The sequence below is a fragment of the Saccostrea cucullata genome, unplaced genomic scaffold (assembly GCF_032062105.1).
Source record: "Saccostrea cucullata isolate Sc308-1 unplaced genomic scaffold, CSIRO_AGI_Scuc_v1 ctg816, whole genome shotgun sequence".
NCBI classification, from domain to species: domain Eukaryota; kingdom Metazoa; phylum Mollusca; class Bivalvia; order Ostreida; family Ostreidae; genus Saccostrea; species Saccostrea cuccullata.
Genome location: NW_026927602.1, coordinates 200422 through 225079, shown reverse-complemented (window position 1 = coordinate 225079; position 24658 = coordinate 200422). Strand labels below are relative to the sequence as shown.

The following is a 24658-nucleotide window of genomic DNA, read 5'->3' as shown; positions in this document are numbered from 1 at the left end:
TTCTTAAGAGTAATGACATTGCTTTTGGATCAACCCTCATAGAAATCATTTATGAAAACATATTTCTTCTTTGGGTTTATTCTTTCTACTTTTTAAAATCGCAATTCATATAGTATTATTCTATGCTCTATGCATATTTTTTTCCTCAATCACTTGTGTTTTATTTTATTTTCTTAAGAGTAATGACATTGCTTTTAATTCAACCCTCATAAGAATCATCTATGAGAACATATTTCTTCTTTGGGTTTATTCTTTCTACTTTTTAAAATCGCAATGGTTAGAGCGACTGCTCTAGAATGGCGGTGTAAGGAGTCGGTACTTACGTCGCGGGTTCGAATCCCACTGAGGGACGTGGAGACCGGTCATTCTGATGAGACTGTATTAACCAAGATCCCTTGTCGCAGTATGTGCAGGCATTTCAAGTTTAGGATCAACAACCGCACTTCAGGATTGAACCGACACCATTATGACATTATGAAATACATTTTGAATCTGATGATTGGTACGATTGACGTAAAAGCATATCATGATTATTTGCTACAAAATACAATCTTAATGGCAACTATGAATGCACTTTTCAAAAGATTTTTTTTACATCGTTGATTTACAAAATTAAAAACCACCCTCAAAAAGATGGCACTGAATGCTGTATTAAACGAATAAGGAATTGATAATTGAGCAAGGTATACAGCCGGATAATTTAAGCCATCGGTCTTAACTTACGTGACATTAAAATAAAAAAAAAATCTTCATGATTGAAAATGAGAAATAAAATTCACAAATGAAATGGAGTTATAAAATTGGTTTATATCACAAATGTATGCCCCAATGGATGCATTTGATTTCTTAATTTTTGACAAGTTAACTGGATAATCTACAAGTTATATATAAGTAATGATAACAGAAAAATAATATTAGGCAATGATATGTCAGTCACAAACCCATTCTTGCACTTATGGACCATATCATATCAAGTTCATGATGTTTTGTTGTATTCTTAATCAATGTAATCGAAGACATCTCGTTTCTCCCAAAGTTATTCATAAACATTCAATTTCTGCTACATTCTGATATATTTTGCCTCTTTTACTTAACAATTTAAAGAGTATTTTACATCATGTGATCTTTGTTTTCTTGTAAGGCTTGGTTCACTTTCTCTCTCTGTTCTTTTTTTTTTTTTGATCATCTGAGTTTGAACTTATAATTATCCTAGAACTGCCCTAGTTTTAGATATTTTGAAGAATTTTCAAGGAAACACGCTTGTAGATGTATTGTTTTCGCTAATTTACATGGTCATTAATCAGTATCAACCAAGGAATGTGTGAAATAATGATTTAAATGAGAATATTTATATTCCTTTTTTTCACCTGATTTTTCAATGTCTTGCCATTTTTTTTTTTTAGAAATTTTGGTAGGCATGCTTCTACATAATAGACTGAAAGTTCATAATTATACAGTTGATAATGGTAAACTGTGATATCGCTCATTAATGTTGTCTTGGTTGTCTTGTGGTATCAACAGTTTTTCAACCATGAAATCAGATTCTACAATCATGCATTTCCCCACAAACCACTAAATCACACAAAACTATGCAATCCTTCTGCGCTTGGACTAGATGATAGAAGGGAATTGTGGTCATTATACTTATCATCCAGTTTCGTTGTGAGATTAGGATAACATCTTAATCTAGTCAAGCTGTGGTTTTATCATTATTCGTTGAACACCAATTTTCGAGGAATTCGTTGCTGAGCAGATCACGAAATTTAATGTTCATTGAATTAAGATATGTGTTATTCATTTGTATAGATAATGCTTTCGTCCATGAAATTACGTACCATCGAAAACGTCTGTTTTACAAAATCCACGAAAATTGATGGCAATGAAAATTGATGAAACCACAGTATCTAAATATGAACTAGACTTGTCAAACTCTAGAAATTTTAATTAAGAGAATACTATCAATATGCTATTGAATCAATGCACGAATAAAAATGCACATTGTTAATTGAATACATATAGTCCATATATCTTAAATGTTATAACTATTTGCATATCATTGTTCTTGTCATTTAGAATTAGGGATGTCAAAATTGTCAATAATTGATATTCGAATATTCGATAGAAGTATTCGAATATATTCGAATATTCGATAAAATAGATACATCTTGCATTATTAAATATATAAATCTTCACTCTCCTGTCAAGTAGTATAGGTTTTATGGCATTATTTTGAAATAAAAACTCAAGTAGAGTGCGGTAAATGCACTGCAATTATATATTTTTTTTAATTATATTGAATAATATATATCCAAAATGTTATGATTGTTTTTTGAAAATTCAAGATTCTTTAGTATGTTCCAGATTAATTGATCGTCTTACTAAAGTCTACATCCATAACTCCTACAAACTCATACCAAGCAGAACAATTATCTAACGGTGAAACATTTAAATCAATTACTTTTTGCTAATTTTAATTTCCTGACAATGATTTTAATGATATTTACATAAACAAAGGGTCCGTGTGTTTACTGTACAACTTTGTCCTTACAACAATACAGGCTGATTGTAAGTACTGGACACTATTATACCACTAATTAAGTGAACAAATAAATAAACTACTAAAATGGATGCACTCTTCACACCTTTCAGGTAATCCAAGAGGAGTGTTTTTTTTATTTTGTACAAACTTGATTCAATTTCTAATAAAACTTGCCCGGCTTTTTTTTTTCTCTTTTTAATGCTTGTATACTTAAAAACGAATATTCGAATCATAAATTCATATTCGAATATCAACTCATCGAATAAATATTCGAATATTCGAATATTCGTTGACATCCCTATTTAAAATTCATTTGAATAAAAAAGTCTTCTAGGCTTCCAGGTTATTTTCCAGTATATTGCTTTGACATTGCATGTTATTTTCCTAATTAACCATTTTCCAGTTTAGCTTTTCTTTGCATAATCCTTTTCTACTTGAAGTCTAACATGTATTCGAACCATTTCCAATAGACGTTAATATTGTTGAGATTGTTTTTTTTTTTACTCTTCCTAACCTGTCAACTATTGATTTCACTGGACTTTTATATGCTGGAACTTTGTTTTTCCTCTTGTCTATATATATTTAAAAAGTCTTTGCGTGTGATAATTTATTTTATGAAAATTTCTAAGCTTTTCCACCAGCAAAAAGGACTCGGAGACATTTCATAAAGTATTTAAGGAACATTTAAGGAAACGGAATTCTGATACTATAAGAATTATGAATTCGGATAAATAAAAAAATGTGTTGGTGTGCTTGCTAGAATGATTTTGTGTTCTGGTTGATGTTAAATGATGTCTCAAATCTAGGCTAAAAATTCTAAATACCAAGTCCTCCTGTAAGTTTTTGCTCACCGATGAGGTGCAAAAATAAATGGAGCACAGAGTTTTAATAAGATTTTATAGTGCAATTAAGTAAAAAACTTTCAACAAAATTTACCGATTAAATTGCTATTTTGTTTTATGAGACATGAGCTTTAATTGATCTTTTGAAGGTACGGTCTAATGAAATGATACAGCTCAACAAACTTTTTAAACTCACATGGTTTTTCGCACAAAATAAAGTCACATTTTTCTTGCAATAAAGCTTAAGATTATCTAATTTCAGTATGAGACATCACCCTTATAGTATTAAATTGTTTCATGTTAAAGGTGCACATTCTCTAAAATAATTATCTTTTGTTTTAAAAGTCAAAGTTCTGAAAGGAAATTTGTTTATAAATTGTATGATATTAAATGTATATGATTCTATCATAGGTTTTTACAAATTAATTAATGGAACTTTCTTTGAGACTATTTTGTTGAAATGTTCAAATTAATTTCTTAAAGATAAGTATTTTTAGAGGTACTTTGCACACTTTCCCTACTTGTCTTGGTTTTGTCGAAATTCAGCGCCGAAAAATGACAAAACTGCATAGAGAAAACGTGTAAAAGGATAGGATAATAATGAATTGTTTATCATCTAACAAAGTCAATTGTAAATATCGAAAAGAGAATTCTTTTACATTTATGGTATGAATCTTTGAAATGTTGCGTTGGAAGGTATCTTTCATGATGCTAGATTTCAGGAAGTTAACCTGAAAAATGCCATCTTTTTAACATGGAAAGCAGTCGAACAGATGAGAAATACTTCTATCATCTTGCGCCTTAGTGTCATATTAATGTTCAGAAAATACAGAAGTTACATGAACTGCACTCTTTCTGTATTAAGGCAAAGCAAAAGTATGCTTTAAAATGAACGGATACAAAGAGGGTTGCATTTGACGAGAAACATAGAAAAAACCATTTGGAAACTCTATAAGATATCAATTAAGAGCATATAAAAATTCTACGAATTATAATGTCTGAATTATGTTTAAAGTAATGGGATATGATGTAAATAAAATTATAAATCATTTTAAAAATATATTTTGTCGTCACATTGCACAATTTCTGCATTATAACAATGTGACCTTAATTTGTGCGAAAAACCATGTGAGTTTAAAAAGTATGTTGAGCTGTATATATATATATATATATATATATATATATATATATATATATATATATATATATATATATATATATATATATATATATATATATATATATATATATATATATATATATATATATATGGAGTTAGATGCTTTATTAATTCCATGAAATAACCACTGTGAATGCCAGAACCTACGCAAATTGTACTTTGTATTATATAAGTTTTCTTTACATAAATTGCAGTATCACAGTCAAAACATTCTAATTTCTCAAGGTGAATATTATGTACGAGTTCCACAAATGCTGCATTGGTCTCTATTAACTGATAAAGTGATACTCTGTTTGACATGCTATGTGACTTCCAAATGCACCAAAAACAACCTAATTACATATATTAACTCAAAACAATCAGTACAATGTAGGAATTAGAATGAGCAAAGTAATAAACAGAGATGTGCTCAGTGACTTAACAATTAAAACATAGAATATAGTACTATAGTGGTGACTAAAATGGGTTGACAGTATCTTTTTATTTTTTGCATATTTATTTTGACAAATAAGTTTGATGCAATGAATAAACCGCTGCAATATAAACAATTATTCATTCACAAACGCTCACTTACTTTGGCAAAAGTTATTTTAAGCGAGCTTATTTTCTACTATTTAAGAAAATATTTTTCATGTTTTTGTGTACTAATTACTGCTGCGAATGATTTTGCAAATGTATTTCAATATTTTTTTTTATTTATTTTAAAGTTGGGTTTAAATTGATTATGAAGATAAGTAGTCCATTGTTTATCAATGATTTCATTTGATTGCCTATTTAATAGCTATTTCAATGAGGTAAATTTTGTTGTAGTTTTCATTTTTTTGATAGTTAAAAATCACATCATAAATGTAGCATTTATTATGAGTATACACAACATTACAGTCCAATACTCTTCAAAAGTGCTTCATCTTACAGTCGAATAATATTTAAGAGTCAAAATCAGCAAGCATCGAGCATTTAGTTAAAAAATGTGGAAAGTGGCATAGAAACAGATTTGGTTAAAACTCATATATAAATTTTCAGAACAAAGGGTATAATTGAAAAAAGCAAGCCAAACATAATTTTTCGCATTGTTGCTATGGAAACCACGCGCCTTTCAAATAGCGTGTTTTGTACTTTATCATGACACTTGAATTTATGGTTTAAACAAATATTTTTTATTACTAGTCATTAATAAAAGCTTTTTAAATTATTATTCTATTTATCTAAAAATACTCAATTTTAACAACTGTTGATTATTGAAATTCTCTTCACCTTTTGATAAATAAAACTAGTTTTTGGAGGTTTATTTTGATTTAAAAAACAGCAAATTTGCAGTACTCTATAAGAAATCTACAACCACATTAAAGCTTATCAACATAAAATATATATTAAACAGTATTTGTCCTACAAGAATCAAGAAAAAAATCTGCAGGCAACTAAAGCATTTATATATGATAACTGATTTAAATCCATAATTTTCTGTCTTTTTTGCTTCAAATTACCTCCCTTTGGTATAGCTCTCTAACATAGGAGGAATAAACGGTAGTTTGCTTACCTTGTTTTCAATAACAATGTACAGAAGACTTGAAGAAAATTACAAACTTGGAGCAGTCTGAGCCTCAGTTTTGGCGTTTTCATGAGTCTTAATTACGGTTAGTGACTGAATTTTTTTTACAATTTACCATTACAACAGTTTCTGAAGAATGTATAACAAAAATTAACCATGCAGGAAAATATGTAACACTTGGCAAGTGTTTTTTTGCACATTTCAATTTAATTCTGATTGATTATATATGTTAGCATTACTTTAGTATTTTATAACTAAAAAGAAAAGATTAATGCATGGCCTGAGGAACCAAGAGAAGGGGGTATGCCCCCCCTCCCCGATAATATTGCCGATATTAAACTATAATATGATAAAATGAAATTAAATTCCCCAACTTAGATTGTTTCTGCGGGCCGAACGTGAAAAAGTTGGTCATGATCAGTTACATAACTGTATCCCAAATTATAAAGTTTAATTTGAATTTAGTTTAATTTTGATTTGTTGTATTCACAGCATGTGTGTAACCAAGTCAAGGTTTTTGCTGATGTCATCCAGTGTTTACTTATGAAAGAAAATTCATATTCAGCTAACATTTTCATCGGTACCACTGAACTAATTTAAGTCAACTAGGTTCAAATAATAAGCATCATTAGAATTACAGCACATAAATTTTTGAAAAGAATTTCTATACTCTATTTTTTCTTGGGGGGGGGGGGTTATTGGAAAGAAAAGGAAACCACAATTTAGAGTTTTGACAAAACCTACAACCAACTGACCTTTTTATTACAAGTTTATGAATTTAAGGAATGTCTAAAATCAATACCGTCTCAACTTTGTGTTGTATACTTCTGTTTTTAGAATGAAATTCGCCACTTTGAAGCTAAACTCGGAAAGAAGCAGAAACAGAATTGGATGGGCTGATATAGAATTAGACAGGAAAAACGTGTAAATAATACATTTAGTAAAAACGTTAACTTTTTAAAATAAAATGATAAACTAAACCATTGAGATCTCTTGGAATTTAATTGATTCCAATAAACATGCTTTGCATTCGTCATCATTGCTCAAGCTCAACTAGAAATGGTTCTTAGTAAGTATCTGAAGGCAAAGCTGTATAATATTATTACATTTTAATTTTATCACTTTTTCAGATTATCATTATGAGAATACATCATTACAGTACAGACCATTGATGCTGGAAGTGAGTGGATAGTGTTACCGGAGACTCAGGGATCCAGAAAATAGATCCATAAATTGTACAGTGTATTCATGAAAGTGGATCAAATAAAAATGTTCAATCCAAAAGTAACATTCTTTGTCTGTTAGCATTTTTTTATTGATGTAAATCTAACAAGCTAATTCAGAGAATTTGTGTCCCCCGCTTAGGGAAAAAGTAAACCATGCGCAGTTCGGGGGTCGGGATGGGGGTGGGGGGTGGGGGTCGGATCCCCCTAATTGAATTTGTAGAATTTTTAAATGTATACATGTATACTGAAGCAAATAAAATATGTCAATATTGATATAATGATTTGATTATGTGTATAGAAGATTCTTTTTATGTGGATTATTTATCACAACGTAATGATGATTTTATGAGTTTGTACAAGCTAGACCTCATAATTTTTTTTCATTTCACATGCTGAATACTATCATTTAGTAAAAAAAGAATTTCGCATGTGAAGCGGGAGACATACCACTGCGCCACGGAACTGCTGTAAAATTTCGACAATTATATGCAAATATGAAGTCACATACATGTATATATTCACGTTTGATATCGTCAAAAATTTACACAAAACATGGTGTCTAATTCAACCTTTATTAACCAGTTCTGGTAGATGTGATAGGAATATAAATTCTGCCGAGAACCTGTTTTATACGCAATGACTCTTCTCATGCCCTTGTGCTAAAAATAGCGACATGTAATACTATAAATACTAATAAAACAAACGAGGCGGGACACTTTGAGAGAGGTCCTAGGAAGTTTTGGTATAAAATACATTGCATAAGCTCAAAATCTTCTTGAAATATCGCCTGGAAATGATAGTGTTACACACAGAGAGAATGTATAAATTTACGACCTTTAACTTTGACTTTTTGACCTCAAAATCAATAGGGGTCTTCATAATGTCACGGGGAGTTGTTATGTAAAATTTCATTGCAATAGCTCAAATGGTTCTAGAGATACTGTGTGGAAAGGAAAGTGTTATAACAGACAGAATTTGTTTATTTATGACCTTGACCTTTGACTTTTTGACCACAAAATCAATAGGGTTCTTCTTTAGTCCATAGGGAGTAACTGTTGCTATGCTAAATTTCATTGCAAAAGCTCAGAGGGTTCTCGAGATATCGTGTGCAAACGAAAGCGTCCCAGACAGACAGAAAGACAGCTAGACGGAAGGACAAACGGACAAACTCGGGAGGGTGTGTGTGTGGTTAAACATTAGGGTACGTTGAGAAAAAAGTTGAGTGGGGGATGTCATCCACCTAAACCCAAACCTGATGCTACATGCCTGATTGACATGGTTTTACTTTATAATTATGTGAGCTGTCATAGTGACTCTCTTTCATAAACAAGAATTATTGTGAGCAAGCTAATAAAATGATACCAACCCTCCTGCTACTGCATTAAATGTTTTTTATTACAAAAAAGGTCTAAATACTAATTTGAAACCTTTTAAAATTTTACTTGTGCAGATATACTTACCAAAAATGACTATGACAAATACTCAAGTCATAGGTAGTAAAACCGATGTGTTGAGCACAAACTTCCAATTTCCCTTCATTCGAAGTTAAATATGTAAATGTGCCAAACTCATATAGTACACTTTTACTGCAGTGACCTTGAAAAAGCTATGTCCTTGAGTCAAGGGCAAACATGTTCAAATGAATTTTGGTCAAGGTAATGACAAACCTACAGCTTAAAAATAATTCCCAAGATGAAACCAAGTCTTTTCATTAGAATGTTACAGAATGGGCAAAGGTTGCACTTTTCTTCTACCAATGACCTTGAACTTGTTCAAATGACCTTGAGTCAAGTTTTTGACACATCTCTCGATCGCAAGCAATCTTAATATCAAGTATGAACTTTCAGTGGCACTTCATTGAAATGTTATGGACAAGTCAAAATTTTACATACCCCGGTACATATGGATCGGTGAACAAGGTGATTCCTACCCCCCCCCTTTCCAAGTTTCGTTTGTGAGGAATATAAAATTCCTTTTGAAATTGAATGTGCATTTATTTATTAACAATAGTAAAGTTATGAGTATGCTTTGATCGGAACCAATATGGCCAATATAATGGACACTGAACATGTATTCAAATTACCCCCACCCCTTCAAAAAAGCTTATAAATGCCAGATTTTCACTCATTTTAACCATTTGTAACTTTTTTCTGCTAAAGTTGCCTGCAAATTTTATTGTATAGATATGACATATAGATAAACCCTAACAAGATCATACCATTCATTTTTCCAGCAGTGGTTGTAGATTTTGTGAATAAAGTGATAAACATATGTAACTTTTTTTAAAATTAATAAGCATTGACGCCATGTTCTTTTCCCGTTGTCATGGCAACAATATCACTACAGAAATTTTGTTTTTCCTATTTTTGGAGAATAAAGTAATTCCATCTTTTAACAAATAAAGTAACCAAAATACCTTATCTTATCACGTTCAGAAAACATATTCGTAGAAAAATGTCTAAAAATCATTGATTTTCATAAGGATTTATGAACCCGTTGCTAAGGAAATGAATTTCCTTGGATAGCAGTCCCTTCATACGTTCGAAAAAAATTTTAATTGTGTTTTAGCATTAGGTAAGACAAAATCTTTCATATACCAAAAGCTTTTGAAAAAATAAAATTTTGACTTTCCATTCAATGCTCGATGCTTGCTGATTTTGACTCTTAAATACAACCCTTGATGAGGTCTACATTGGCCATATTATTTTTTTTAAAACAGAGATTGACAAAAATCCACCATAAGTTTTCTCTTGTTTCTATTTTTAACAATGAGAGACTAAAGATTAAAGAAATAATCTGTTTAATGTAATGTGTATTATTTTATTTATCATTAGAGTAATTAAGGGGATTTCCTTTTCCAAAATGCTTATTTTTCTACACGGGTATGTTAAGGAAGCATATAAGTCATTTCTCGGGAAATTTAGACTTTTTAAAGAAAATTAAGTTTGATAATTTACTAAAACCGCTGATAAACGTAAACTATTATTTACCATTGCATAAAGATAAAATAGTGTCTACCGCAAAGAGGGACACCACCACCATAGCATCACTTGGTTTCTATTGATAGCGAAATTTTCCTAAATAAAAAGCTAACAGAACAACAATATCCCGGAGTTTATTAATTTATTTGAGTTGAAAAACATCTATTTTGCTTAAAAAGTGCTTCTAGAATCCCACCGTCCTGTCAGTGAAATAAATATTCCACACATACGCACTTAACCTTACCCGATGTTTTGAATTTTATACATATAAATCGATATCTTTCGTAAAAGCATGCTTAACTCGGGGTTCTAGCAGCACTTTCCAAGTATTTTAGAAGACAAACTTTCCATCTGTGTAAATCTTATGTTAAGAAATATCCAGCTGATTGTTGTTCTGTTGAATAATTTTTGTCACGAATGACAGAGGAAAAGCCGACCGGGATAAGTATATAGCTGACAGTCTTCGGAAGAGAATATAATGGATGAAAATAAAATAGCATACCTGTTTAATTAACTGAACTTTATATGAATTTTACATAATATTCACGATATTTGCTTTTAAACTCCATTTTATGTATCTCTGTACATGCCGTCCTAGTCAAATTCTCTTTATACGCCATGATCAATTCCCAAGTTACTTGATGTACATATAACACGTCATCTGTGGTAGATTTTAATCAAAATGACGGATACAGCATAGCGAAATAAAAACATTTTAATTTTGTTAATGTTTGTACGTTTATATTCATTCGATAAAGCGGTATTGATGAGTGATATTATGTTTGAATATGCTTCACATTTCAGAATAAAATTCATTGTATCCCCCGCTTGAAAAGCAGGAGGAGAGTATATAGAAATCGGGATGTCTGTACGTCTGTCCGTCCGTTTGCAAGTCCGTCTGTAAGGTTTTTGGGTACCCGTCTCTTATTCGCAACTCCTCTCATACCACTGAATTAAATTGAATGAGACTTTCAGGGAATCTTTATTACATATTGCCATTGTGCACCTCCTATGTTACTTTTTGATCGTTACATATTTTGGGTTTCCCATGGCAAAACATGGACACTGTCATTTTATTCATATGGGAGGTGGGGGTATCATTTACATATACTCAGCTCATTGCTCACAGTACCTCTGGTTTATTATTATTTTTTTTTAATTTTGCATGTTTTAAGTTGACTTCCTTGACAATCAAAGTATTCAAAGTCTGTTTTTGACTTGAGTCAGTTTTTAGATGACCAGGGTTATAGTCCTACAATACTACAACTGGCAATTCCCTGTTGACAGAGTGTAGTCAAGTAACGTGAGATGTATCGATAGTAGTAGTTGGAATAGCACCAATATTATTATTCTTACGCAGAGTAGCCTTCTTGCGTAAAATAGAATGTGACTGTCGTCCTCAAGCACCCGTTTACTAATTTTATGATATTTTTTCTTTGAAGTAAGCAAGAATTTTCATCAATTGATATCTTTTCAAAGCCCCTGGTAATGCATGCTGATTTTTTGTTCACGAACATCTGATGGCATTATAATCTTAATTTAGGAATATCTTACGCTTGAAGAACTATCAGTAGGTAAGGTACGTTGCGATGTCCTTACATATGATTTAAAGTAATAATGAAAAAAAAGAATTATGTGTTCTTTTTTTTTCAAAATTAAAATTATAAACATTTTTTGCTATAATCATTTGTCAGATAACTAAAAAAGTATTAACATTATTGTTAATTTGGATTTTTTTTTTTACACAATCTCGAGAAAGGTTTGAATTCTCTATCTGATTGAGACATTTTCATTGTTTGTGAAAAATGCTTTGGCACACTTCTGTGTGTTTTCTTTTTCTTTTTTTTTTTTAAATTATTGTATTATTAAACCATAAGCAAACAAAATCGATTGTCATAAGAACTTAAAAGGTTTATGATAAAAAAGGCCAGAGAACCATCGATTAATGAATTTAATTTGTTCGGTTCCTCACAATAAAAGTAACCCGAATTTGATTGATAAAGCAATCATAAAACAAACAAACAAATAAAATAAACAAAATAGGAGTTGATAAAAAACTTTATTTCTAAGCGTATGTAACTTTGCATACATGTTAAAGCAGAAAGCAGAGAGAGAGAGAGAGAGAGAGAGAGAGAGAGAGAGAGAGAGAGAGAGAGAGAGAGAGAGAGAGCGGGGATTAAAGCATTTGTTTCCTTTCGAATTCAGTATCCTGAAAAAAAAGAAAGATATAAATATTCATATTAATTTGTAAATACAGAATTAAATGAATTATTTTCTTCAGAAAGGCAAGTTCATTGCAAATGATTAAATCTATTTGCTTAAATATTTAGATATATTAAAATACAGAATTTTTTATGGCGTACGAAATTTATAATTATTTTAGGCCTGGCTCTCTTTTATAAACGAAATTCAACAATTTGATTTTAAGGTATGTCACTCGTGAAATTTGTTAAATCAAGGATTTTTTGAGAAGTATATTTTGGATAAGTACTCATATAGGGTGACTCAAAATCGCAGAGAAAATAGGGCGTCAGTGTTCATCTTACTGATCTACGGTACAATGAAGTTGACCTTTTTGCACTTAAATTTAAACTTTGTGGTTAATTACTTTAACTTTTATCATATTTTATCAAATGCAACAATGGCAATGAATATGATTTTATTGTACATAAAGTATTTTGAATAATATTTATCATTGAACAAATCTTGCAAATTAATGCGCGTAAATTATTGTGTGACCTTTTTGCAATAAAAGGTGATATATTTGGGGTATTTAAAAACTAAATGGGCAATAAAGCATTTTCTTAAATCAAGCTTTTTACGACTTAAGTGCTGATCAGTCACAAGTATCGTGTACTTTAAAATAATGAAAGAAAAAGTTGGGGTCAGTGATATCAAATTTGAAATAATTTTCAAAATATGTGATTTTCAGGCGAAAAATGGTGTAAATTTTATCTTGACTTATTTGACATATCTTCATTTTTTGGCAAAGTTCGTAGAAGGAAGGTTTAAAACGTGTTATAAAAATATAAATTAAGACCTATATTAAATATTCCTAGCAATATCATAACGGAAAATATTCTCCGAGTAAAAGTTTGTGAGGCTCAAGTTCCAAGATAGTAAATTTTATAAATGTGCAGATTTGCAGAATTATCTGCTAAATATCCTTCCACAACAAGAAATAGTCCCTCATAATTCTTGCTTCTTTGTAGCTTTTTGAGCAGTTTTTTCGTTGAATGTTGAACATTAACATTGTTGAAATTAAATATGTTATAAAAATTGAGTTTTTTAAATAAGTAGTTTTGAAGTAAGAGGTTCTGCGTGAACTTTTCTAAAAAGCTGACGAGTGACATACCTTAATACAGTTTCTCAAATGTGCTTACTACTATTTAGAGGAACACTGTATACTCGGTAATAAAAGCATTAAACAGTTCCCCATATAACTAAATGTTTTGACAAAATATCTTGAAAGCTTTAAAAACGAAGTAAAAGATATTACATTATTTCTGTTTAAAAAACTTTAAATTTGATTAAAAAAAAAGAATCCTAGGCTTACATTTTTTTTTAGATATATCTGTATCTTGCCCGGAAACCCTTTGCTACGTAATTGGCATCTGCCCTGAATAGGAGCAGCATTACTCGGCCACGGGAGTAAAATACTCTTGTTGGTCTTCGGTAACAGCAATACCTGAAAATAAATCGTATTTCTTATTTATAATTAGGGGTAAAAATATATTAAAAACTGATAATGTAAACAGTTTATAGTAAAAGCAGCTTTTAATCGTGATTAAAAACTAAACAAGAGGCTCATGGGCCACATCGCTCACCTTAGTAACTTTGGTGATGCAGTTCTTTACCAGATTTCCCCTCTACTTACATCTATTGTGGCCCCCCTAACCCATCCCAACCCCCATCTTTATTTTAATAATTTAGAATCTACACTACCCAATGATGCTTCCTTCTGAGTTTCGCTTTCCTGGCCCACTGGTGCTTGAGAAGAAGATTTTTCCAATATATTTCTATATAAAACTATGACTCCCTAATGTGGTCCCTCCCTACCCCCCGGGGTCATGATTTTAACAATTTAGAATCTACACTAACTAAGGATGCTTCCACATAAGTTTCAGCTTTCCTGGCCCAGTGGTTCTTGAGAAGAAGATTTTTAAAGATTTTTTTCTATGTATTTCTATGTAAAACTTGGATTCCCTATTGTGGCCCCGCCATACCCCGGGGGTAACAATTTAGAATCTACACAACCCCAGGATGCTCCCATTTAAGTTTAAGCTTTCCTGGCCCAGTGGTTCTTGAGAAGAAGATTTTTAAAGATTTGTTCTATATATTTCTATGTAAAATTTGGATTTCCCATTGTGGCACCACACTGCCCCCGGGGATCATGATTTTAACAATTAAATATCTACACTACCCCAGGATGTTTCCATATAAGTTTCAGCTTTCCTGGCTTACTGGTTCTTGAGAAGAAGTTTTTAAAAGATTTTTCCTATATATTCCTATGTTAAACTTGGATTCCCTATTGTGGCCCCGCCCTACCCCCGGGGGTCATGATTTTTACAATTTAGGATATAAGCTACCCCAGGATATTTTCACATAAGTGTCAGCTTTCCTGGCCCACTGGTTCTTGAGAAGAAGAATTTTAAAGATTTTTCCTATACATTTCTATGTAAAATTTAGATTCTCTATTGTGGCCCCGCCCTACTCGAGGGGTCATGATTTTTACAATTTAGAATCTACACTACCCCAGGATGTTTCCACATAAGTTTCAGTTCTTCTGGCGAAGTGGTTCTTGAGAAGAAGTTTTTTAAAGATTTTTCCTATATATTTCTATGTAAAACTTGGATTTCCTATTGTGGCCCCGCCCTACCCCCAGGGGTCATGATTTTTACAATTTAGAATCTACACTACCTCATGATGCTTCCACATAAGTTTCAATTATTCTGGCCTAGTGATTCTTGAGAAGAAGATTTTTTAATGACCCCACCCTATTTTTGTATTTTCTTGATTATTTCCCCTTGGAAGGGGATCTGACCTTTATTTTAACAATTTGAATTCCTCTTCACTCAAGGATGCTTTGTACCAAGTTTGCTTAAAATTGGCCAAGAGGTTCTTGAGAAGAAGTTGAAAATGTGAAAAGTTAACAGACGAACGGACGGTCAGACAGACGGACGGACGGACGGACAGACGGACGACGGACAATGGGTGATAAGCTCAGGTGAGCTAAAATTCATTTGATTTCATAAACTTTATAATTTTCATGATCAAAATTTCATATATGGATAAAAGGAAGGAGATAAAGAACATGTTATTGTATTATTAGAGATTTTTTCCGACATGATCGACATGAAAATTGGATCATTAAACTAAGTACATGTAAGTATGCATTTCAAATGTATATACCTCGGCCCTGTGTTTGACACACTGCTGAAACGAACCTCTGCATAATCTAAGCACCTCGTGTTGCACCTTAAATTAAAAGTCCCAACGAATTCCAGTCGAACACGTTTTCCTGAAGGAGCCTAAAGATGAAAGGTCAAACATTACCCCCCCTCTCGGTAAGCTCTTAAAACAATCAATATCAATTCCGTATGGAAAATAAAATCAATGATCTAAAATTACTACATTACATTTCAGCGTTTAAAGAAATTCTTTAATGTTGGCTTTCGTCTGTATTTCTAAATTTTCTAAGGATGACTTTCATATGAAATTTTAAATAAGCTATATACATACGAGGGGTGTTAGAAAAGTTCGCGGACAAGTTCTATTGTGAGCGCGCTATTTCCACAAAACCGGTCAAACTTTTAAGATAAAATCTTTACCTTTTTTCCAATAAATATACAAGAATTTGGTGCTCTTTCGTGATTATTGACAAATATACAGCATTTTTATTTTGATAAAACTTGCTTCATGGAGCATGCTACATTTTGGCACGTTTACATCACAAAGACTATTTATTAAAATTAAAAATTGCACAATTGTATCTCAAAGAGATTTATGATATTTTACCTGCTACTAAAGAATACAGAAAACGTCACTGGGAGAAATTTTGAACTAAATTGGATGGTATATGACTGATTTGTAGCCGTTCATAAATGATCAACGCGTAAAAAGACAGCCAAAAATCGGAACGTCATTGAGCGTCATGGAGCACTGCACTACGTAAAAATTATGTGTGCAGATAGGAAAATAACTAAAAAGAGATTAAAATGTTCAAGATGCTGCCAGGAATTTCCTTCACATACAAAGAACAAGTTTTCAAATGGTTATAGCTTCATAAGAATGGAAGGAGGGACATTTTGAATGATTAACTCCATCGATACTTCAATACCCCCTTATCGCATGAACGTTGCGTTGCGCCTATATGGTTTTGCATAGTTTCCATACCTGATTGATTAACTGCATAGACGTTTTTTTTAATTTTTTTAAGATCTCAATAATATACGAATCAGTACGAAAGACATTATAGTAGAAAAGTATCATGTCTTGATATAGATATTCAATTTTAAAGTAGAAAAAAGATACGAAAAATCTAAGAAATGAAAGAGTTATAAATATAACTGCGACAAAGCTTAACGGCTTGAAATCTGGTTGTCACGTCGCTTACGTCAAATGATTGCTCCGTGAATCCCATGACCCCATAGTAAAAATAGTTGTAAAATTTCAAGATTTTAAAATATGGACCTGATTTTTTACATACCAATAAATAAAATGTAGGAATTCATTCAGACATAGGTCATACTTCACAGTACATAACAGATTTTCCGTAATTCAATGTGTCCGCGAACTTTTCTAACAACCCTCGTACATGTAGCACAATCCCCTTAAAACAAAATCTGCAATACTAAATAAAGTAATAACTATTATAAGATAAGACTACTTACTAGAATTCTCCAGGTACAATCGGCATTATTTGGATATCTTCCCGGACTGAAATACCCAGGTGTGTTTAGATATCTGTAAGTTGAGGCGGCATTTCGATACTTAGATCCACATGCAGAGGTTGCTGAAGTTATGAAAGTATTTAAGAATTATTAAACCCATTAATTTGTGATAGATATGTTTTAATTAAATTTATATATTTCATGAAGAATTGTGATACGACATTCTGTTATTTTGATTTTATTTCAGTTGATGATTGAGAGCGATATTTAAAAGACACCTTAAGAATGATAAATGGTCGAGTTTTATTTTTTCGACAAAGATATTCTTTAGAAAAAATAACTCTCTGGTCTTTTTGTCTAAAAATGTTTAAATTAGCTAGGAGAAGTCACCTTTACATCCTTTGTGACTCAATGTTGAAAATTATTTAGGCATTATTTGTTTCATCATTAATGGTTTTATTAAAATTGTCAAAAAATCCGAAATCTTTCTTACATGGGTTCTTGGGATACTGGCAATATTGTCCAATCCATCCTTCCGGGCATTTGCAACGTCCACAATTTCTAGGATTTCTATAACCGCCGTTTCTACATCTCGACCATGTCAATCCTCCTGAGCATCTACCTTCAATATTGAATAAATCATTTAATACATAACTCCTGGAAGAAAATTTTTTGCAGAAAAATGTACTTGCTTTCTTTTTCCAAATTTCTTTCACGAAGTACCGAAGTTTTATGCCCGCAAGAAAACATGACCACAGTTATGACAAAGGATCACGTAAAATCAGTTGGACTAATAGTCAGTTTGCTTGAAAATAGCAGTACTAATTTCTAATCTTTTGATAATACACGATGCTTTTTTGGCTTTTGAAAAAAAAAACTTTTACAAATAATAAATAAATTTAAGTTTACTTAAAATTTTTTATTGTAATCAATAAGTGTCCTCCTTGAATGTGAAAGTCTGAAATATTGTATAGCTGTATTTTATAATGGTCATTTTGTTTCATGTCTTAGGAGAGAGAGAAAGAGATTGACCAATCAAAATCTAACAAATGAAATTCCGACCACGCGGTGCGTCAATCTGCCTTTTCTCCCATCTAAATCCTTGGAGGACAGACTTTTTTTCAAAGTTTATTTACCTCCTTCCACCCCATTTTTGTTTGTTGTTAAAATTTATGTTTTAGCGTTTTCAGACCCATTTTCATGATTTTTCTGTCAACTCTAAGTGGTAATGACTGTAAATTTGGATTATCCCCTTTACAAAATTATTTTTTTTCTCATCTTGATATTTTGTGTCTGCTAAAAATTATATGTCATTGTTAATTTCAAACAAACTATTAAACGTCACAAAGGTGGCAACACACGACAAACTGTTTTACAGACATTTTACTCATTGAAGGAGGATAAGATAAGGTGTTCTAGCGTTGAAAGGATTATGGAAAGAAATAAAGAAATTAGCCAGTTGATGGGTAACCGGGCTATCAAAATACTTATTGCATTAAAATAAAGCATATTAGAAAAAGAACTTTAGTAGTCTAACGTACTCTGACAATAGTGGTAGTTAATGGCTCGGATATCATTAAATGATAAACCAGCTCTTTGTCCCATTGTTTTTGAATAATCTCTCTGTTTGGCTACGATTGTCTTCAAGCCACTTGACTTCGCAAAAGCCTGTAAAATAAAAATGTGCGTATTATCTTTATGCGGACTAATGTACAACCTCAATCTGATATCAGATATTTTTCCTGTTTCTTAAAAAAATATTAGAAAAACATTCCCTCACCGTGTCAGAATAGTGCATAACTGATCCATAGTCATATCTTGTTCCGTAGGTTACTCCGGGTCTTTTCAAAAAGTTGTGTTCAGTTCCGCTTCTAATGTTATTTGTTAATATCGAGACAAAGTAATCTCTGTCCTGTCTGCTTTGCTCGTGCCACAAACCCAGGGCATGTCCGATCTCATGGAGGATTATTCCTAACTAAAATGGAAATTTTTTTGCTAAAATTTACAAACTCACAAAAAATCACATCCCTTTACTAAATGTGAGATTGAGAAAAAATAGTATTTTCTTTTACATAGCATTACATAAATACAGAAAAAAATAACGTGTGGAATAATTGGCTTACGTATTTACAGCCATTTTGGAGGTTTATGTCGTTAATACCAGAACGTCTTTTGCCAACATAAGACCAACATCTGCAAAAAATGTAATTTTGTGTTAGGATTCTTACTCATTAAACATCCTCTTTTTAAAACGAGAAACATAGCTGATTAAGCTTACTTTGAGGAAAACACATATCACATGTCATATTTTTGGTACAAAAATTGATTTTTTAGTCTTATTTTTCAAAGACGCGTTTAGTCAACGTTTTTATACCCAGATTCGTTTTCCTTAAAATTGATTGCTGGTGCAGAGATTGATGATCTTTCGACGAATGAAATACAGGTTTGCGTTCGCCAGATGTTCACTGCCCGTCTTATCAGATTTCCTGCAATAGAATTTTACCATTTTATGTCACATAGCATATCTTCTGTTATCATATAAAACAATCTAAGAAATTGCCTTATTTAGTGACATTGCACAAAATAATAGACAAAAAATATTTGAAATAAATTAATTTAAAACAAGCAGGTATTGAATTTCTCTATCACAATGATAAGCGATAATTTTATCCATCATAATTAATGCTTTTATATAATTTATGAATATAATTTATAAATATTGTTGTTAACAAAATAAATCAGTTTTAAAACTATTGAAAGCCAATTAATAAACTAAGAAATTATATAATTTCATACTGTGTGAAGAAGAGGCAATTTGCATTCTATATCTGATTGGAAAAGTCCACTTTGGAACATTGTACACTTTCCGTTTGTCAAATGGCTCAGGTGGCTACGAGAAAAAATAAAGTCCTTAAAAATAATGCAATAAACATGTAATATTTTACGTGTTTATTTATTGCAAACAGATTTCTTGTTTTGGGGTAGTTTTTTTTTTTAAATATAATCTTGTCTTAAAGAGATTGCTTGCATTATTCTTGGAATAATGCTAATGCAAAAGCTAACAGTATATACATGTGCAATGTTATTTTTTGAAAAATGTATGGTTAATCTCATGTGTAATCAGATAATTAAATTTTTCATAAATAATGAGTAATCAAATCTTTGAGCATTCAAAATGTCTGATTCCTTTTTTAGGACTAAATTTCAGTTTCCAAACTATTTTCCCCATCAGAGCTTGTTTAAATTTGAGGTTTGGGGGTCATAACATTATTGAGCGAGAACGTTTGACTCGTGTACTTTTTAGAGATGGTTAATGTGTGAATAAAGAATGAATGCTTTCTTTTTAAGTAAGCAAAGAAAAATATTATTTTAAAAACGATACCACATCTAAGAAGCTCGTATATGTATTTGTAGTGTCTATGCCTTTAGATGATGTCAATCTCTAGATATGTTGAACACTAATATAGAATTGAGAGAAAACATATTGCTCTGTCGATATGATTTCTCTAACATAAGTTTCTCATCAATTATTACTTAAGAAATGCCTTAAAATATATGGTTCAAAATGTCAATACTTGATCATGTAAGGCACTCTTATGCCATAGGAATTATGCTTATACAGGTGATCTTATACTTATACAAGCGAACTTTCGTACCCAAATTATATCATGTATATTTACAGATAATTTGATTTCAATTAATATTTTTTTAAGTAAAAAAGGCATTTACCTATCGCCAAAGGTTCAAAATTTGGAGCATACTTACTTGTAATATTTTACTTGGCTCCTAGATAAGTAATCAACTGTGTGTTGCCTTTCGTCCCATTCGGATTTTTTTCCCGAATATATAGGAACGTCACTATATCAATGTCATGAGCTTAAAATTTAGACCTGGCATTCAGAGCCATTGAACATTGAGGTTTATTTTTTCATCATGGCTATGGTGAAACGGAACTCCGATTTTTAATGTCTCATACGTGACTTTTTTCTTTAAGTGCCGCGCACCTGGCGAAGGAAAATCCACTAATTATGTTTAAGTTTAAGATTTAAAGAACCAAAAAAATTAACTCAGATTTTCTCATCACGATTCTCGCTCCTCATCTTTGCAAAACATTGAATGAGAAAATCTTTACTGGATTATAATCATAGTAAGTCTATTGAGCCAAGCAACAAAAAGGGGAAAGAAGTTTAAATTATCTTTAAATTATCGATACTTCATTAAAATCGTTAATTAAAAGTATTTTAAAAAATAAAATCACTTGAAAAAGCTTACTCCCTGAGACTTAAAAGCATTGAATCGTATAAGGAAATCTATTCTATTATTATTATTTAAAAAAAATATATATTTATTTCTAAAGCATAATCTCCATTCTCTTCGCAATGTACAATGCAGTCAATTAAATCATAATAATTAATGAAAACGCGCAAATAGTTTTACAAAAATATATCTTAAATCGAATTAAAATAATGATCTAATTTGTGTCGATAACATTATCTTTTTTAAAACAATTATTAGCAGTTTTAAACTTTAATTAATTATCTTATCAGGCTGAGTTTTTTTTTCCCGACAATAATTTTTTTTCATTTTATCATGCCTGTATTTCCTCCTATGGCGTATATGTTTCTTGTAAAAATGGAGAAGTTTGGAAAGATTTCTTAAAAAGAAAAGTGAGTTACAGTAAGTTTCAACTTACAGCTGGTTCCGATCCGTTGTTGTTAAGTCTTAGGAATTGAGGATTTCTTTTGTAAAATTCTACAAGTTCGGCTGCAGATTCTTTGTCCAACTTAACATCACCATCTAGCATATCCATGTCTTCCATGCTTCGTTTTGAGGTCTGGATAGATAAAAAAACTTAATCAAAACACTTTTTTAAACATTTTCTACCAAAAAGTGCCTTCATATTTTTGGAAAACTTGAAAATGAAAATGTTATTCTTCTGTTACAACAAATTAATTATCTTTAATAAATTTACCTTCATTCCTGGATTTGCTGAGCTTATCATTTCATCCAGTTGGAACATTGATGATGCCAGGGAGCTATCAAAAGCTCGCTCTGCTTTTTCCTCGCCCTCGGAGAAGCCTCTTTCTGAAGGTTTGGTTTCATCCGGTTCTTCTTCAGAGCTTTCTCCACTTTCTACAGTAGAACTGTCTTCCTTACTTTCGCCTTCATCTCCATCGTCTGCCTTGAAGTCTATTTCGTTTTCCTCAAAACCTCTATTACTGGGGTTTGTTTCGTCGATGTCAGCGTCGTCCAGCAGTTCCTGAAGACTCTCTAAAGCAATTTTCCCGTTTCCATCCTTCTCCACTGGACTTGCAAACAGAACTGTCACCAGTGCTGCAATAATAACTAATCTCAGCATGGTGCTGGTATGTTAAAAGAATTTGAAATTTATCTCTTATATACCCTCCAATCCGGATGTACTTTTGAGTTTCGTAATATTGCTCCATAGTAACTCTATTGAAGAATACTGGATATCCAATCATACACAACCATTAATTTTACATAACATGGAGTTTTTCAGCATTTTTTTTATTTACATGCAAATGATTTTATATTTCATATCCCATTTTTCGTTTTTTCCCTCAAATTTTCGTTTGAGGAAAGTCCAATAATCTCATACAGAAGTAAACTTTAAAAATCAATCAGTTATGATATTCAATCACTGCAATAGTAAGTTTGCTTACCTTACATATAAAAATGAATAAAGTTGTAAGTGAAAAAACAAATGGTTTTAAATCCAGAAATAAATAAAACTTTTTTCTTTGTAATGTTTGATATTCTGAATATTTATCAATACTATCATCATGATGTTCTTTAAATTCTATATTAGATCCTCCATATTTTTGCATTTTTTAATTTTAGTTAGGGAGATAGGGAAATAGGAAGGAAGATGAAGAATTATTCCTTTTGAAGACGATATGATTATTTTTTTTCCTTAAGAAATGGTTTAATATCAAAAGTTACGTACAGTACCCATAACGGTATTTTGTATACTTCTATCGAGTCCTATCGTGCATATACCTCATCGTATCATGTGTGTATCCTATCGTGTTGAATTGTATCTTTTTTTTTCCGTTTATCAGGTCTGCATTGTTTGGTTAAAAGAAAGTTTTATTCCTTAGTTCCGTCATCGTTAAGAGATGCCAGCGTAGAAGGAAAATGATTTTATTAATATTAATTATTTTTGTAATGAATTAATGAAATGTTTTAATCATGGTCAAGCGGATAGCATTAATCGTACTTTACACCCTAATCTCGGAAATTAAATAATCGATCCCTTGTACTGTTTTTTATTTATTTCTCGAATTGTAGGATTTTTTTTTCAAACTTAGAAATATCAGAATGTTTTTTAAGTAATCAGATTTACTAGAAGAAGAATGTTTATACAGGCAGTATGTATTATGTAGATTGTATAATACATGTTAAATCCATTTTTTTTAAAAATGAGACTTGAAACAATTACTAACCTTAGAATGGACTTAATGTTTTAGGGATCTCTATACTTGCATACTACAGACTGTGAAATATATGTCACATGCATGCCTTTCATATAAATTCCCAGTTAAATAAATATTATTAAAGATATATTCAATGTAGTTTTCATTTATATAATAAGACTTAGAATATTTGTTGTGTGTAAAAAGATCTTTTGCAAAACTGAAAATAAAAATTGTTGAAAATTAATATTTGCTGAAATTTGTTTGGTTAATAAGCTTCAGTGGATAATTCTTAAATGTTCAAACTTTTGGAGCAGTTGTTGCATTGACTTTGCATCTAAAACAGACATATTTTCTTTATCTGTCTGCAGTAATGTGTATTGATCACTTGATCACATAAATATGTACAGCTGTATCAGAAATACGCAGTTTCAAATGCAACTTTTTAAAATATGGGCTCAAATTACCAAACACGTACCATATGAACTTTTTATTGATGTATATAGCATATCTTAAAGATAATTATCAATATAATGACAATTTCTTCACAGTATGCAGAAAATACGAGGAGTGATCAAAAAGTTCGCGAACTAATTGAATAACTTCCACAAAAGAAATAATATGTGGTTTCAGTGTTGATTATATTTTAAATTAGTCCTCTCTGATTTTAATGCATATCTGTTACCGTTCTGCTCATGCGCGAATCACGTAATAATGGCGGTCACGTGACCATCTCCGAAGCGTTCTATTACAAAATCTGAAAATTTTTTCTGAGTTTTATATTTCTTCCATGTTAGTTAATTTTTATAACTAGAACAGTTCATTTGTCAGAAATTGTCAAATCTCGGCAACAGAATTGATGGATAAGAATATCCTTTCCAAAAATAAGAATGACGACCACCAAAACCCAAATCTTCTGTCTCGGGAGAGACGTTTATTTAAGTAATGGAAAGAGAATGGGGGCCTCCTTTTTATCATATCTAATATGTTTAAAATCTAAAGTAAACGATA

General features: G+C 31.2%; 1 protein-coding gene across 1 annotated transcript; it reads right to left on the bottom strand.

Annotated features, from left to right (window-relative positions):
* Window positions 1-13881: 13881 nt before the first annotated feature.
* Window positions 13882-22581, bottom strand: LOC134274942 (zinc metalloproteinase dpy-31-like). The gene is made up of 11 exons (XM_062757185.1): window positions 22183-22581; window positions 21904-22044; window positions 20007-20100; window positions 19585-19696; window positions 19334-19403; window positions 18991-19185; window positions 18752-18878; window positions 17704-17832; window positions 17211-17332; window positions 15730-15848; window positions 13882-14005 (listed from the first exon to the last, which is right to left on the bottom strand). The coding sequence occupies exons 1-11, from the start codon at window positions 22567-22569 to the stop codon at window positions 13882-13884; spliced, it is 1620 nt and encodes a 539-aa protein (XP_062613169.1). The 5' UTR covers window positions 22570-22581.
* Between the last annotated feature and the right edge of the window lie 2077 nt (window positions 22582-24658).

Bases quoted from the DNA above. Each gene is read 5' to 3' on its own strand.
- LOC134274942 (XM_062757185.1), bottom strand. From the start codon at position 22,569: ATGCTGAGATTAGTTATTATTGCAGCACTGGTGACAGTTCTGTTTGCA. The intron at 19,186-19,333 runs GTAAGCCAATTA...TTTCCATTTTAG, and splicing joins TCCAAAATGGCTGTAAATAC to TTAGGAATAATCCTCCATGA. The intron at 15,849-17,210 runs GTAAGTAGTCTT...TTTCATCTTTAG, and splicing joins ATTGTACCTGGAGAATTCTA to GCTCCTTCAGGAAAACGTGT.